Raw genomic sequence first — 16,684 nt, 5'->3', positions numbered from 1 at the left:
TGGAGGAGGTAGACTGGAGAAAAGCTATCAGAAGTGCAGCTGACAGAACCTCCTGCTCTGCTGGTCTAATAGGAGTCCTCTACTCCTAGCAGCAGCTGGCTTGCAGCTGGACTGGGACACTGACTTTTTTGGTAGAATACTTAATTCCTCGAGTAGGACAGCAAAAAAAAAAGCCAAACCAAACTCTGTTAAAATGACAGGTAAACTCACACCACTTTTATTAATTAAAGAAGCCTTTGAAAAGACTGACAAGCAGTTACTCTGCTGAGAAGCAGAGCGAGCCCACCACTGTTAGTGGCCGCAGGACTGCGTCCTGTGTGTAGCAGTGTAGCAGGGCCACAGCTGATTTTCATTCTGACTGCCTCCCATTTCCTTGGCGATCAAAATCAGCGCGGCCTTTGGGGGTTACAAATCCAAAGTACTACTAAGTGTCTAAACAAATCTGTATTAGATAGTGCTGGATAGATAGAGACCATCACGAGTGGATGTGCAACATGCAGTAATAATTTCCCGCTAAAACTACGATAGTTCATGCAGCACCTCTATTTTAATGTCAGGTGGGAGAAGCATTGCTGAGCTTATCGAACCGCCTGTGAGTAGCGTGGCTGCCCTCTCCCTCTTCCAGGGACTAGTCCCAGTGGGTGCCCCCGTGGTCTGGGCTGGCCAAGATACGGTGCCCGGACACCCAGTGTCAGCGGCTGTGTCACAAACACATGTGACGGCGGGGTGAATGCTGCTCCTCTCCCGCCAGTTGTGGGGCTGCCATCCGGGACTGCTCCTTTGCCTGGTTTCCTGACAGGGCTGGTTCTATCAGGAGACTCCATTTTCTTTTCTAGAGCAAAGATTATGAATGTTATTTTCTTGAGAGCAAACACTGTCTTTTGTCCTCTCCCCAGCAGCTGCTGTCTCTTCTGTGTGCAATAACCAGAGTGTCTGGGGATTTGTGTTTGAGCATCTGAGAGAAGAAACCACAATTAAGACCATTAACCCCTGGCCAACAGCCAGCACATGTCTCTTCTGCCCAAGCCATTTTTGCAGGTTCTTACTGATGCATTTATAAGACATGATAATCCTACCAGCCATGCTGGTACACTCGTAGTCATAGGGTGGTCATGGGTAATTGCTGACTTCAGTCTTTAGTTTCAGTGCACCTGAAACACTGCCAGCACTATTTCAATCTAAGTGATTGCCCTGGGACTGCTCTGAGAGGAATCTGTGTTGGATTACTCTGAACTTTCCAGCTCGTCTCAGCCCATCTAAATGCAAGCACTAGTGGTGCTAGTGCCACTAATGGTGGCACTAGTCTTCTTTTCTCATCTGTATCAAGACAGAATCGAAATCTTTCACATGTTTCTCACAAATGAGAGCAGGAGGTCTGGCAGTCAGGAAGTGGCTGGTTGAAACTGAGCCTGGAGGATCCATCCTCCTTGAAAGTGCCCAGATCCTGATGCCAGTGCCTCCTTCTGCTTCTTTGGACCCCCACAGAAGAGTTTACAGCACACATTTACCAATGCACTCCTGTGAGAAGCTTCTGTCTCATTCATGATGAATTTTCCAATGAAAACCTCAACTCCGAAAAAGTCTGTGCCTGACTCAACTCATCAGCCCAGGAAAGACACTGGAGTTTAAGCATTGTTCCCAAAATAAATTGCTGGTTTTGTGACCAGCATGGTTAATAGCTGGGATGTGAATTACAACTTTGAATTACAATTTCTATACTGTGACAACCCTGTGTGAGACACGATCTAACAAGTCCCCTTCCTGGGTGTCCATTGGTAGGTGGACTTCTGCGAATGGAAAAAAATCTGTGCTAGTTATGCCCATCTAATAGCTTGCAAATGTGTATCCCTCCAGTTTCAATCCTACTGCATCACTTTGGTACTACAATGAGCCTTTTCAGAAGTTTTGAGGGGACATTGTTTGGGTTTTACCTCCTTCTTGGTTGGGGTGACTTTCAGTCTTTGTACTTGGTGTAAGTAAATCCTCCAGATCTTGCAGCATAGGGTTGGTGGTGGCTTTGTTGTTTCTTTTGTTTTTCTCCTCTTCGCGTTGCTGCATCAATAAAAAACATCAGATTTAGTTTAAAACTGCAGATGTAATCTGTGAAATGGTGGCCTGGTGCCATGGTTGGCCTGGCTAAGTGTTTGTTGATATGAATGCAATCTCTTTGCCAAGTTCAAGGGGCTGAATCTTGGTCCAGTGACCAGGTGTTTTTGGGAAGAAAGTTTGTCCCATTTAGGGGGATGAGAGACTGGGAAGGAATGGGTCTGCTCCTGTTAGGACAAAGCACTTGCTCATAACGTGGTTTAGGTCTACCAGACTGCATGTTTCTGCAACTGCCAATCTGCCCTCTCTGGGGTTTTGGTTTATTTTAAATGTGGACCTCTTTTGAGAGAGAGTGTCCAGGATAAATGCCAAAGGAAGAGGAGGAGGGTATGGCAGCACGGAGATGGGCTGTAGGGCTGTCTTTGGTTTTACTTGCATATATTTGTCTTCAAAAGATTTTCTTCTGAATGTTAGAGGGAAGAAAATAACCTGGTTTTACTCAGAACAAGTATGCTGCATGGGGAAGGGACAGGCTGCTCTCTCTTATGAAGTGAGAAACTTTGGATGGACTCCACTCCACCTCCATCCCTCCCCGCCAAAAGAGTTATTTGCCGGTGGAAGTTGTTGTATACTGGAGCCACAGAATGCAGGGCAGCTCATGGCCTTGCTACAGCTGAGTGTTCTCAACCCACAGAGCAGCCTTCATCCACTTGGCAAACCTGGCAGACTTTGTGGGTACCAGAACACCTTTGCTGTTTCTCATTGAGAAATCATTCTCTGAGCAAAGTTGTGCTTTTGCAGATGTTCTGCTGCCAGACCTTGTTCATATTAGTTCAGGGTTCCCTGTGTTACAGTCCTCTACATGTTGTGACCTCTCACAGTTCTGGATACCATGAGGTCCAAATCCTACCCTGCTAGTTCAAGTAATTGCATTTGTCTATACCTTGCTTTTCCTATTTGCACAGCAGAGGCAGATGCCAGCCTCCTTTATAAGGTGTTTTGAGAATTACTGGTAAAAAATATTGTTATTGCCATGTTGTTATTTATGGCTCATTGCTCTTCAACTTGTGGAAAATCTGACTGTAGTTTTGATAGGCTTATCATTGTCCCTGGGAAATCTCAGGCACCGAAGCATTGCTCGAATTTCAAAGTAACTTATTTTTGTAGATGGAAAGCACAGTTTATGGAAAAACGAACTATAGTTTTGATGTATGAAATAGCAGCCTATTGTGGGATGTGACCACTCTTTGCAGTTAGCCATTAAATGCCATCAGAGGAGACTGAACAAGCATAAAATACATCTTTTTTTTCCTGTCACCAATGCATTCAGAAGCGAAGAGTGATTTAAAAAGCATATATTACACATCAAAATTGAAGTGCAGGTTATTTCAAAGATGACTTTGCCAGATCAATACTTACCATTTGCATCTTCTTCTTCAACTCTGCATTGGCGCGCTGATACGCTTCAGACACAGAATTTAGGTAATAGATGGCAAGGCTAGAAAAACAAGCATGTTGCTGTAGTGACAGGATCAGGGGAGAGAGAAAGTTTCACCAAGAGGGAACATTTTTTGCTTACCTTCTAATACCTAGTTTTCCTACCAGCTATCTCCACACTGCTTTTAGAGGCTCAAGGCTTAGGAAAAATTCAGGCTGCCTTGGGGAATGGTCAACTGAGATGCACTGAGCCCATCTAGTAGCTCGGTTCTGCTCAAACAGAAGAAAAATGACAAGCCTGCCCTCCTGCCTCCACCTTGGATAACCATGGGCTCCCTCCACTTCCTTTCCAGCAGCCTTGGTGAAACCAGGCACCAACCTTGAAATTGAACCGGTAACACAGAGACCTTAGGAAAAAAAATAGGAAACTAAGGAAATAGTGGCAGAACAGTGAAGCCTCTCCTGAAAAGCAGTGCTCAAGGAACAGTCCTCCTTCTCCCTTTGCCAGAACCAGTTGCACCCTCTTTCCCCAGAAGGGACCCTGGACAGTGAGCAGAGACAGGAATCGAGGGCAAGCAGAAGACAGGTTGGAGCAGAACCACTGGCTTTTGTTTCGATCGCTTCTTCTGCAAAAAGAGCATGCCAAAACCAGGGGAAAACCAAGCCAAGCTGGAAAGGACTGAAAGGCAAGTGGGGATGGGAGAGGGCATGCTGGCTGCCAGTCTTTGACGCACAGGGAGGCTTGTGTTTTAAAACATGCCTAAGCATCTGGGTCTGTCTTTCCACCTCTGACACCAACCAGTAATATTTCAGTAGTAAAAAATGTCTCCTCGCACTTTTGTAGAGTGCTTTTATTTTTCTAAATTGTAAACATTGTGTGCTCAGTGGCTCAAGTCATTCCCAGGAAAAGTACCAGCCATTCACTTCACCACTATAGCTGGTATTTTTTTTAAATAAAGTAGAAAATTCTTGTATAGAAGGGGAAACAAAAAAAAAAGTAGGGGAAAAAGAAAGATTTTCTGACAATTGCATAACCTGCTTTTGTGGCTTCAGCCCAGGTTCAGCATCCTCAAACCAGGCTCCAGTATTTCATTAGCAGAGAGCATGTCTCTAAGCCCAGCAAGGCATCGTGTACTAGCATATTGGTTTCCAGGTGGGAGATCAGGAAGGGGTACTTAGGATGACCTTTCTTGAGGCTTTTTACAGGGGTCTGTCCAGAGGAAACACATTCGCTTCCTTTTGCCTAGCGTTACCTCAAAACTCAGTCTTGGTGAACCGGGCTCTCTGTTCCTCTTGGAAATTGTGCTTTTGCTCTTCTATAAAGATGTGGTAGTTTTATTTCTTCTCTATTATTAAGCTCATTGCCTAGAAAATGTTACTTTTTAATCGGGGCTTTGCGGCTGCCCTGCCATTTTCTGTTGTCACCAGCCGGGATATAAGTGCCTGGAATACCCCTGTTTTCATAAAGACAACTAGAGCTGACTGTTCAAAGCTATCTGGGATGCCATGTACTGTGTTTCTGAGCTGGTTTCTCAAGTTCACTCAGTAACTGAGCAAATCCATTTCCTGTCCCTTTTCAACCCTTTCTCACCCTTTGCATTAGTGGCCAGTATCGCCTCCAACCACCAGGGCTTCCTCCCCTGAGGACTCCTGCATTTAATGGGGCATTGATGGGAAGGGCATGAGCTCTCCAAGTCCCTCTCCCAGATACTGTGAGGTATAAGCCCACTTTGTCTCCAGGCTAAGCCCAAGTTTCCCCTGTCCTTAGTTTATTGCAGGTTTATTACTTAAGGGGGGTTGTTCTTCCTCAGGATTGAACTGCGCTGAAGGGATCTTGAAAGGGAGAGGGGAAAAGGACAGTGCCACAGAAAGGTGATTTGGTGGGCATGCCTGTGGTGCAACCCAAATCTGCGGGAGTCAGGCACATTTGGATTGGGTTGTCCAAGCAATGATGAGGCAGTCTGAGATCCTCCAAGGTGCACACCCATATCCTGGGCAGGTCCTACAGGTGTGCTGGATTTATTACTGAATTTCTGATTCACACTGCTAGTGCTGGCTCCCTAAAAAGGCAGAGCAAAGCCAGGCCTTGTTCTGACTGTAAGCTGCAACATGAGGACCTGTGAATGTTGCTGAGGAATGGAGTAAGCATTAGCAAATGGAGATTATCCACTTTCAATGGGGTTCTTCAGGTATACTTGCCTCCAAAATGGGCCTGCGGATGCACCCTCATGTTTGAGCTGTTTAACACGGGTCCTGCATGGCCCTGTGTCCTGGTTTCAGCTGGGATAGAGTTAATTAATTTCTTGCAGTGCTATGTTTTGGATTTGGAATGAGAATGGTGTTGATAACACACTGATGTTTTCGGTTTTACTAAATCATGTTTATCCTAAGTCAAGGACTTTTTTTTTTTTTTTTTTTAAATTCTCATGCTCTGACAGTGAGAAGGTATGCAAAAGCAGCTGATAGGGAGCGTAGCCAGGTGACCCAAACTGGCCAATGCGGTACTGCACAACACAGAACACCACGCCTAGTACATAAACAGATGGTAGTTACCCAAAAGGAGGGTCTGGCATCAGTAAGCAGGTGATGAGCAATTGTATTGTGCATTACTTGTTTTTTCCTTTTTATTGTCATTATTATGATTATAATTTACCATTATTACTATATTTCACTTTGTTTTCACTATGTTCTTATGTCAATTTACAAGTTTACTTTGATTCCTCTCCCCAGTCCACTGCAGGGCAGGTGGAGAGAGGGGATTGAGCAAGTGACTGCATGGTGCTTAATTTCCATATGGGCTTAAACCACAACACCCTGGCTCCTCTCTTCTCTGACTTACTGTTTCCCCAGATCTGGACGAGAGTGTGGGTCACTGTCCTTTTCTAGTCCACACAGGAATTTTAATTTTCCCTTCTTCTTGATGCAGTAAGGTGCTTCTAGCTTCTGCCAGGAAGCTCTGCAGGCCACAGCTTGAAATCCTGCTTTCAACCTGAGGGTAATTAGGTTATGTACCTGTGTGTACAATATCTCTGCGTCTTATTTCTCCTTATTTCCTATTTCCCTTGTCCCTTGGGCAATTAGAAGCAGGACAGTAAGTTTGACACCCATGTTATTTACCAGACCCCATTGTTGTTTGAGACCAGGAGCTAGGAACAGAAATGGACAAAAGAGGCATTTTGGATTGGACCTGGAAAAAAGAGAAGGGGTTATCATGGCTAGAGAAAATTACTTAATTCAGCCCATAAAGTGGAAAAGACATTTTTTCAGTGTCTGCAATCAAAATCAACAGATCGTCCATTTACGATCCACCTGTCACTATTTGTAGAGGCTATTTTTATTTGGGCTGGATTGTAGGTTGCCTTGCCTGCTGCATTGAGATTGGTCCTCTGCTCACTGGGACTAAACGAAGCTTTTGCATTTCCCTGATTTCAATGCTTTGGGAAGCTGCATGGGGATCAGCATAAGGACAATCTCCAGCCTGGCCCTGTCTACCTGTCAGCACCACAGCAGAAGCAGAGGGAAAGCTGAAGATCTTCAGAGACAAGGCAGGAAACTGGGGACTTGACTGAAAAGGAGAACAGAAAAGGACTGAAACCTTATGAAACAATCTTGTATGGTAGCTGTGATTTCATCTGGGATTATCCCAGACAAGGTGTGCATGCAGATAAACAAGCAGTACTTCTGCAAGACACCCAATGGTTGGAGCATGTGAGAGCTACTGCCAAGGGGCTGTAGGTCTGGCTTGCCCAGGCATCATGGGGGAAGCCACTTTTTTAGAGCTGTGACCCCCTTGGGAGCTGAATGGCTGGAAATCACAAATATATAATATCCTCAAAGGCTGCACAGGAGGTTTATCTGGGTGGGAAAGGAGGATGTTTTTTGTAATGTGGACATAAGGTATCCCTCAGTTTTCAGAGAGGAGTCAGGGCAGAGACAAAATGGTGTCTCAAGGAGAGATGGACTGATGGTAAGGCTGTGGTGTGGGAATAGCCAAGACTGGGAAGGGGTGATTAAAAACGTCTCATCAACAAATAAACTGGATTTGTGCTGTTCCTTGTCCCAGCTGTCAGTGGAGGAAAGGGCAGAAGATTGTGACTGAAAAAAATCCCCCACATTATTTTCAAAGGTATTACTGCTCTCCAATCTGTTTTTTGGGGGTTTGCATCAAAACCTCAGAAATCTATCCTACAACCTGATTTCTGACCACCTTTTGTAAAGGTGGTCCATTTGGGAAGTGTTAGTTCTACAGTCTTCATTTCATGTTTGCAACAGTATCTGCCAGTGCTACTGTGAAGCCCACAGGAACAGAGTTTATAACTCAATAATATGCTTGGCCATACTAGGGATGTGGTGTAAGACTTCTTGTCTCCTGCATGCATCTGGTCTGATTCTTCTAGGGGTAGGGTCTGTCTGCACAGTATAAGATCATCCTTTTTAGGTTAAAATGAGTAAGTAGCTTGAGGCAGGTAGAGGGGTGACATATCATTTGCAGTTTAATTGGGATTTTTCTGGAAGTTTCTATAAGAAACTTTGTAACATGGCAACTTGTATTCGACTTAGTTTAATGGCATTACCTTCGGTGTAACTATGCAGAATGAAGCATCTCTGTGCCCAAGGAAAGCTGTACTGCATCAGCCCAGAGGCCCACCTTCAGTGTGTGTGGATGACTCAGGAAGAGTCGAGCAGCCAAGCTCTGCATGTAGTAGGCACTCCAGCTTTGGCCACAGCTCTCCTACTTACTTTGATAACTATTGGAAACCTCGATAACAATGGCAAAAATATCTTAAAAAAACAAACAAACAAAAAACAGAGAGAGAACTGCCCTGATCCTAGTACTGCTGAAGGTGCTATGGATTTAAGAGTGATTTCAAAGCTGAAATGATCAAATGGCACTGAAATTCCATATGTATTATTTGGAAAATGAAAAAATAAAACTCCTAAAAACCCCAACAAAACTCACAATTCTTCACATTTTGGAACATGTAAGTTTTGAATGCCCTGTCATGGCTGTGCTCTAAATACCACCAGCTGTGACAGAAATTGCTTCTCCAGAAAGCACCAGGCTGAGACTGTCCATTTATTTCCTGCTGGCTACAGAAATTTTTTCATATGGAAGATGTGACAGCTTTGATATCTACAGGGCCTCTGTCAGCAATGTGTTTCATCTACAAAGTTGTGTTTAATTGGGTCAGGTAATTAAATTTGGGGAAATTGGGTTAGGCAAAGGTGAGGGGGGTAGGGAACATGTGTCTGCCCCAATCCATGATGTTATCTCAGCAGAAAGTGTATTTAGACCTCACTAATATCCCAGAACATTTGTTTTTTAACCTTCTACCCCAACCCAGGCATGTAATATTGCAAGGAAAACTTACACCATGAGCAGAATTGCAGGTATGATCAGTCCTGGATTTGCCACATAGCTGAAGATCTTGGCAACAAAAAGTGGGAAATCAAGCTCTATGGTCTCTTGAATGACATCATACATCCTTTTTTTCCCACTGGAAAAACAAACAACCAGTTAAGATGTGTAGATATTTCCTGGAGGGATAAAATAGGCTTTCAGTCTAATGATGTTAAGTAGCATGCTTTATCCCTCTTCCAGTGAGCATCAGCTCAAGCCACCAAGGATTTTAAAATGCCTTCATTTTAGATTATCTGTTGATCCATTCATTCCCTCCATCCACTGATTATAAGAACAACTCTTGCTAGACCAACTTGCTCATTTATTTCCATGTCACTGCTTTGTGAGTTCTAACTGTTTGCCCCCCTGAAATATATAAAAACTACAGGCTGCAGTAACTATATATTTCTGATCAATATCTTGTTAAATATGGCCTTTTCATGGTAGAGATGACTTTCCATATGCAAATTCCTACTTTCTGAAATAATGAGCCAACTTGAAGAGCTGCTAAGTAATGACAAAAATAGCAAGCTGTGATTATTGCTTAATAGAAAACTCACTGAAAGAGTAATTTCTAACCGGATTGATAAAGCAGATGAGAGTATTCTGTATGAAAGGAGAACAGATCTGTAGAAGGATGGATTATGTAATTGACCTTCTTCTCTCCCCAGCATCTCTGGGTCTGGGAATTCAAACCTATCAGTACTGTTCCTCCTATTTAGGGCTTGTTGCCTTTTGGGAGCATGCAGGATTCCAGGTAGGGGGGTGTTGGCTCTGTCCTGATGTTGAGATCCATAAAGGCAAACTGGGCTAAACAGTATCCCAACTTCATCAACTGCCAGACGCTCGGGAGAACTGAGCTTTCAGTGGAGCTGGGTGGCGTGCCAGGGTCTGAATCAGGCTGAGTGGCTTTTGAAGGGTTGATTGGGAATTGAAATAGCTCTTTCACATTGCAGATTAGTCATCTCCAAATGATAGCACGCCTGCAACAAGTTTCTTGTCAGATCTTCTGACATTGCTCTTTGACACCTGTTCTTGTTATAGAACTAAGGGTATTTTGGTCTCTTTCCTTCTCCCCCAAGTCTTTTAGCTTTCTATTGTCATTCTCTGTTAGGAAGCAGGTAACCTAAAACACTGCATCTAAAAGAACAATTTGTTCCAAGCTGGCTTCTTGCTGAGTCAGATTCAGCAGGCCCAGGAAATGGCATTATTCAATCAAATTAGACTTTATTGGCATGTTAATCCAGTCCACTGAATGCTCTGTGCAGTGCTGATTTTATCTTAATTAAAAAAAAAAAACCTACAAATTTTTTTTTTTTCTTTTAAGCTGCAACTCTTCAGACCACCCCTATCCTTTTCCTGCTATTTTCCAGCTAAAGTCAACACACCAAATCTGATGCTGTGGGAGTTCTTATCTTTATGAAGGAGTCTTTGGACTCATTTGGCTCCCACAATGTTCCAGAGAGCCTTAAGGATGCTCCTAAATTTTTTTTTTTTTTTTTACTGGGTACTGCACCTTGTTATCCTCTGGTACTTTCATTGATGTGTGTTGGGGAAACACTGGGAATCATGTAGCAAAAAAGAACAGCAGATGGGAAGAGGTTCAGTGCTCCCAGCTGGCTGTTTATACCCCATAGCTGGACATGACCCTTTGCCTCACATTGGTAAGGATTTAAGCCGATGGAGAATGGAGGAATTTCACCACCTCTGTTGGAGACCAGGTCTTCTAACTTCACAAAAATAATCCCGTGTCCCAGAGCAAAAAAATGTCCTGTTTGGTGTTTTGCTAGTACCTGAATGGTCCACAGTCAAAGGAGGGAGGCAGGGACATGATGGTGTAAGCCACAGGCAGGAGGCTGAGGAATAGGATCAACAGCAACAGTCCCATGTAAAAATTATTAGACTTGGATGCTTTGAAGACTCTTGCATGAGGGACATTGCTACTCATAACAGCCCAGCACTGAAAATACATGGAGGTTAATAAGCGCAGCACGTTTATACCCACAAGCCCTGGTGCGTAAAAGGATCCCATCCTGAAAAGAGAGAGGGATAGATGCTGTTTTTGACAGTCAGGAAGGTTTTCTGTTTTCAAAACCAGGAAAACAAGTGTTCATGTGGTGGCAGGTTTGCCCACAAATGAAGTCTGAGTGGGCTTTATGCTACCCTGTGCTCTCAGAGGAGCCACCTGCTTCCTTATTAGGGTATGGTCCCATGTGTTGAGGACCAGCAAGGACTTAGACTCTTAGTGGTTGCAAAGAAGGATTTTCAGTTTGTGACAAAAATGGCTTTGAGGCATCTTGGAAAATGTCAAGTGAATGTAACCCATACGGAGAGACTCCCTTAAATCTGCAGAGATGTGGTAGTGTGGTAACAGGCAGAAATTATCAGTCCATGGCAAAAGGAACTTTCCTCCCAGAGTAGGTGAGGGTGCTCTGTCCTGTTGCCTATTGCCTCTGGTACTGCCACAATAGGGCAGAGCAGCTCCCATTTGCCTTCCCTTGGGGCAGTTCTGTGACATGCCCCTACTGCCCAATTTGATCTAGCTGGCTTTATGCCCACCCTTCCAACGATGTGTAACCTTCTGATTCCCTCCAAACCCTTTCTAAAGTCTTCCCCCAGCACATGGACCTACTCGTCTTGGATAAGCAAGCTGGCATTTTTAAATTTTCACTTCCACAATCAAGCACAGAAAGCCAAACAATCAGAAAAACCAGAACCCAAAGGTTTATCTAGTTGGCTTTCTATCTCTAATGACAGGTTTTCTAAATAAGGAAGAGGGAAAAAAAAAAATCTTACCAAATCATTCCCTGGTTGAAAACCAAACCCAAAACATTGCCGCTAATGTCAAACTCTGCATAGGATGGCTGTATGGGAAAAGAAAGGAAAGTGTGTTGTTGCTAGAGATACCTGCTATTGTTTTCTGCTGGGTATATGATGCTTACTTAAAGCTGATAAGAAGGAATTCCTGGGAGGGCTCCTCCTCTGTGCATACTACTTGAATGACCAGCAGCACTGTGGTGAAGGCAAAATTGGAGCTACTGTGCTGTGGGCTGCTGCTTCTCTCTTGGCTTGCTGAAAATTGGGAAGATATATGGAGATGCTCAGAGCTGCTCTGTGTTTATCTCTTCCTGCTAATATAATGCCAGCTGCAAGCGAAGCAGCCATGGCACGGGACTAGGTTTAAACTCCAGCTGGTGTGTCTGGTTACGGACTTACAGTTCCACCGTGGTTAAGTTCTGAATGTTTAGATGGCGATAATGATGAGCTGGAGGGCAAATGATATGCTAGATATATCCATGTACCCAGATTCAAGCTGCTTAAGAACAGAAATGTAGGCAAAGGGAGAGAATTATGAGGGAATAAATGACCTGATGGGTATTTGGTGACATTTTACTCTGTGCTAGATGATAGGTTGCTCCGTATAAAGCAGTATTGTAACTATCAGATGTGGATGCCAATGGTGGCGAGTCAAGAACAGGCTGATCTAATCTACCTAAATACTGGTCTAATAGTATTTCTAGTTTTAGAAATTATTATTCTGATAGATTTGCTTATGATGAAGCTACTGTTTCTTCTACATACATCTACTTTTGTGCACAAAAAAGATTTTTGGTAGATGAAACTATGTGTAAAGACTTTCTTTTAATGTTTCCTTCAAAAAAAAACCCCCTTTTTTTTTTTTTTTAACTGCAATGCAGAAAACTGTTCTAAGAAATGATAGGTGATACTCTTATATATTTGAAGTATCCTATATGAGATGTCTGTTTTCCACGCCATTTGCATGTACTTAATACTATCAACAATTCAGAAAGTTGAGGTTTAAGATGTTTGTCTTTTATGATGAGCACATAAGAGGAGCCTAGTCAGAGTCTTGCTTAGCTGACTGTTCACAGCTTTGGAAAGGGATGGGTCTAAACATTGTTTTCTTTATTCTTTTCATTCTGGCCAATTTCTACTTCAAATCTTTAGCTACAGGTTAATATGGGCTTCTTTTTCCCGTGAAAATAAAGACAACTTTCAATGTCTACTGTACTCTGCTTTGAGTACTTCTCTGTGAGCAGGCTGGATTAAACAAAAAACTTACTAATTATCTGCATGAAAAAACCACATAAAATATTGTGCTGGTGCCCATGCCTAGGTTGGGTTAGATGGTTGTTACCAAACCATCTTTGCACAAGTAACAGAAGTAATTTCATGATGCCTGGCTGCTAGAAGGACCTCCAAAATCCCTTGGCCATCCTGGGAAGTGTCCTCTGCCTCCCGCAGAAGAAATACAAAGAGCTCCACAAGCAGCAAAACATCTGCTATGCCCCACTTACCCTTCCTTGACTGAAGCCCTTCTCTTTGTTCTTCTCTAGACCACTCCCAGTAGGACAGATAGGGAATGGGTGCACTGATCTACTTGTAATCTTGCAAGGTACTTCCATCTCTCTCTGAATCCGTCTGGTTTTGTCTCCTCTTATGTGAAACAATGGACTTCCCTCCACCTCTCTGTTATTTCCTTCTATGTTTTGTGCAGCTGCAGTACTGGCTGCTTTGGTAATGTAGCCTTTATGAGTACCAAAGAGTCCAGTGTTGTTGTGAGTTACATATACATGAGAGGGGAAGGAAATGCTTCTTCCTCCACTGCAGCAGAAGTAACACCAGCTTCCAGCATCGATCAGAAGATGGTGCTGTGAGTAAAGCAGGTTACTGCCTGCAGGGTGGACAATGAACAGGAAGGTCTGGGGCTTTGAGAAGAGGTATAGAAGGGCCCAAAGGTTTGGAGTTATAACAACTGAATGAATATGAGATTTGTTTTTTTTTTTAAACTCAGCTTCATATTTTAAAGTCCTTAGACGGGGATGGAACTGATTGATCCAGAAAAGTAATGCAGATACTATCTACACCAATGAAATTATCAGACAAGACCAGAGGACCACTGGAAGCATTCAGAACAAATTCATTTGTAGCATTTGACCAATTGGCCCTGAATTACTTATATTTTCTCAGCTATAAGATACTGACTTACAAATCCAGCTTCTAGGTCCCAGCACCAACAGTAATTCACAAATCTCACAAAGCAAGCTCGGATGAAATCTCCCACCAGAATGGTTATGAAGGTCACCAGGATATCGGACACAGTGAGCCTCACGAACTCCTGCAATTTAGAAGAAGGAAAAAACCCCATTTATGTCCAATAATTTCAGTAGCTCATTCAGGACTGTATTTTTCTATTAAGCCATTTGTCTTTATATGACAATTACCTTCAGAAAAGCATAGCACGAGCAAACTCCCTGCCTGTTTTCAAACACTCAGCGGTGCCTAAGCTTTACCTCTGTGCTTGGGAACTACGAGCTGCATTACAGCTATTAGACCTGATAGCTGCTGCTGGCATTATTGACTGCACTTGTATGCAGTGGCAGCTCATAAAATTGGAGCAGAATGTTAATGCCAGCAATAATGCTGGTGTAAAATACACGTACACCAAGAGTCATTTTGATAACGTGTTGCTCTGGTGTGGCTCAGTTCCTTGACCTTCGCATGGACTCCTGAGGAAAATGCTCAGTTGTAAACAAGAGCTATGAGTAAGTGTAGTGAAGGGAGATGTGCAAGACAAGAAAGGCAAAATTGCAGGTGGAAGTTACACTTGTCAGATGGAGATAACCACTATCCCAAGGATTCTAAAGAAAAGACACAAGAAAAGGTTTAAAAGTCTGGGGAGAAAAAAACAAGGATCTGGTGGTTAACAGCTCAGTTGCACTGAGGATCACTCTTTCTGAGGAGTTTTGGTGGTGGGTCTTCACCCACTCAACTGAAAACTACTCAGCTAGTGAAGACCCACTGTGTGAGCCCAGGAAGGCATTGCCTCATAGCTTGGCAAGCCCTAACTATGTCAGCCAGTAAACAATTGCTTTTACTTTTTAAGCTGTGCATAGTGTGGCTGCTGAACTTCTTAGTGCAAGGTAAATGCAGGCAGGTGAAACTGAGAACTTGAAGTCCACCCTGCATGCCTTTCAAGGGGGTTACTTTTGCCTAATTTTGTTTTCATTCCGTGGCCTCACCACATGTTATGGGTTGGGATGTCTGAGGAGTTCCCTTGAGGCATGTCCTCTGGCTGGGTTTTACTTCTACACCAAAACCTCTCCGCAATGAGAATGAAGTGCAGCAATAGGTGGAGAAGAGAGGTTTGCTTCAAAGGCACAGTCATGATCTGAACAAGAACATGATGCAGGCATGGCTGCAGACTACCCAACCTTTTGTGCTGGGTAGCACAAAAGCCTCCTGGCAAGTGCCGCAGAACTGTGTGTGCCCTGGTTGCTTCCAGATGAGGATTTCACTTCTAAGACTTGAGAACTGTGGCCAAGGACTTTCATTGCCTTAGTGCTGCTATATGAGAGTAGGGAAAAGATGTGTCATTTGTGAGGAAAACTTCAAACCTGGAAATGCTAAAGACATCAACAAGAAAAACAAAAAAAAATGAAACACCCCAAACCAACACAGAGACTTGCTACATAACAAAATTCTTACTATGCCAACTGTTGTCTCCCAGCAGGGTCCCCTGGGCACATCTGCAGGGTCAAGGGGAGGTGGTGTGGCAGTGCTGTCATTCCCCACAGACAAGTTGTGGTGGCCAAACAGTGTCCAGTATGTGATGTTCTTTACCACGTCCTCTTCTGCCAGCTGCAACGAAGAGATCCCCCCCCGAGCCAAAAACATCACAAAATAGAGGCCTCAGTGGACGTGTTTGGAGAAATCCAAGGCATTGGGCTCCCCCTTACCAGTTACCACCCATCATATAAGGATCTGCTTACAACAGATTTTACAGTGCTGGCTATAGCAAACTCCTTCCCTTGGCCAGGAGGAGGGGAGCAGCAACCCTTCTGGGTGGAGAGCAGGTTGGGACTCCATGGGTTTTGGGGAGCAAGCAACCTGATCCCCACAAATGAAGGAGTCAGACCTCCTTCAAGACTACTGTGTGCAGAGGGAGCCTCTACCCAGTCCTTCTTTCTCACATTGCTCATAATTTTTCAAGGCAGAGCAAAACACCTCAAATTCCTCTAATTCTTCTCAGCTTAAAACAGAGTAATTTTTTCTGTGGATCAGTTAGACATTTATCCTTTCCTGCAGTTATCTGCCCACAGCACACTACCAGGATAATGTTAAAAAGGGGAGGCAGGGAAAGAGGATTATAAACTATATCCTTGGGGTCTGCGTTAATAGAAATTGCACACAGTGTCTGATGGAGAAAAAAATCGAATTACTCTAACATGCTGTGATTATAGGAGACAATAACCATGCTTTTTTCAGAGCTGTAACGAGAAGCTGGAGACTGCTTGGTGAGTCTCCCCGGGGCACTGCAGATGTTGCTCAAGAGGACTGGGGACAGAGGAAGCATCTGCTGCAAAGGGGGTGATTGTGCCTGCAGGCTGTGGGGACAAGGTGCCTTCACCCTCGACTCTGGAAAATGCTAGCTGACATGGCTTTTTGGCTCAACTCTTACTTTCTCATTGACATCGTCCATCAAGGCCAACAAAAACGTGTAGAGGTTCCCAAGGAAGAGCGCGAAGATCCTCCCCAGCTGCCATTTCAGCCCAATGCGGGGATGGTAATTTTCTAGTGCAGCGATGGTTTCGAACAGCGGAGGGCAAAACATGCCCAGCAAGGACATCACAATTTCAACCTGCCACATGAGGAAAACGAGATAACTGCTAGTAGCAACAACAGTGACTATCTTACTTCGAGCAGAGCGGGGACTGCTGGCAACTGGTTGGATATTTTTGAAGGATTTATGAAGGGGAGGGAGTCAAAGCAAACTCA

At 43.9% G+C, this 16,684-nt stretch overlaps 1 protein-coding gene across 1 annotated transcript in view; it reads right to left on the bottom strand.

The window, feature by feature from the left end:
• Positions 1 to 578: 578 nt before the first annotated feature.
• TMC2 (transmembrane channel like 2) overlaps positions 579 to 16,684 on the bottom strand; it is a 32,268-nt gene continuing 16,162 nt past the window's right edge. The window contains exons 12-20 of the mRNA XM_050333647.1: positions 16,368 to 16,547; positions 15,395 to 15,547; positions 13,896 to 14,024; positions 11,681 to 11,748; positions 10,678 to 10,917; positions 8,856 to 8,981; positions 3,466 to 3,544; positions 1,932 to 2,052; positions 579 to 832 (exon numbers count right to left, since the gene is read on the bottom strand). Coding sequence (XP_050189604.1) covers positions 579 to 832; positions 1,932 to 2,052; positions 3,466 to 3,544; positions 8,856 to 8,981; positions 10,678 to 10,917; positions 11,681 to 11,748; positions 13,896 to 14,024; positions 15,395 to 15,547; positions 16,368 to 16,547 — 1,350 coding nt within the window. The remainder of the gene's footprint in view (positions 833 to 1,931; positions 2,053 to 3,465; positions 3,545 to 8,855; positions 8,982 to 10,677; positions 10,918 to 11,680; positions 11,749 to 13,895; positions 14,025 to 15,394; positions 15,548 to 16,367; positions 16,548 to 16,684) is intronic.

The sequence above is a fragment of the Myiozetetes cayanensis genome, unplaced genomic scaffold, assembly GCF_022539395.1.
Source record: "Myiozetetes cayanensis isolate MyiCay16 unplaced genomic scaffold, myiCay2020 scf1, whole genome shotgun sequence".
Taxonomy (NCBI): domain Eukaryota; kingdom Metazoa; phylum Chordata; class Aves; order Passeriformes; family Tyrannidae; genus Myiozetetes; species Myiozetetes cayanensis.
The sequence above is the reverse complement of the archived record's forward strand: the minus strand, read 5'-3'. Positions and strand labels throughout refer to the sequence as shown.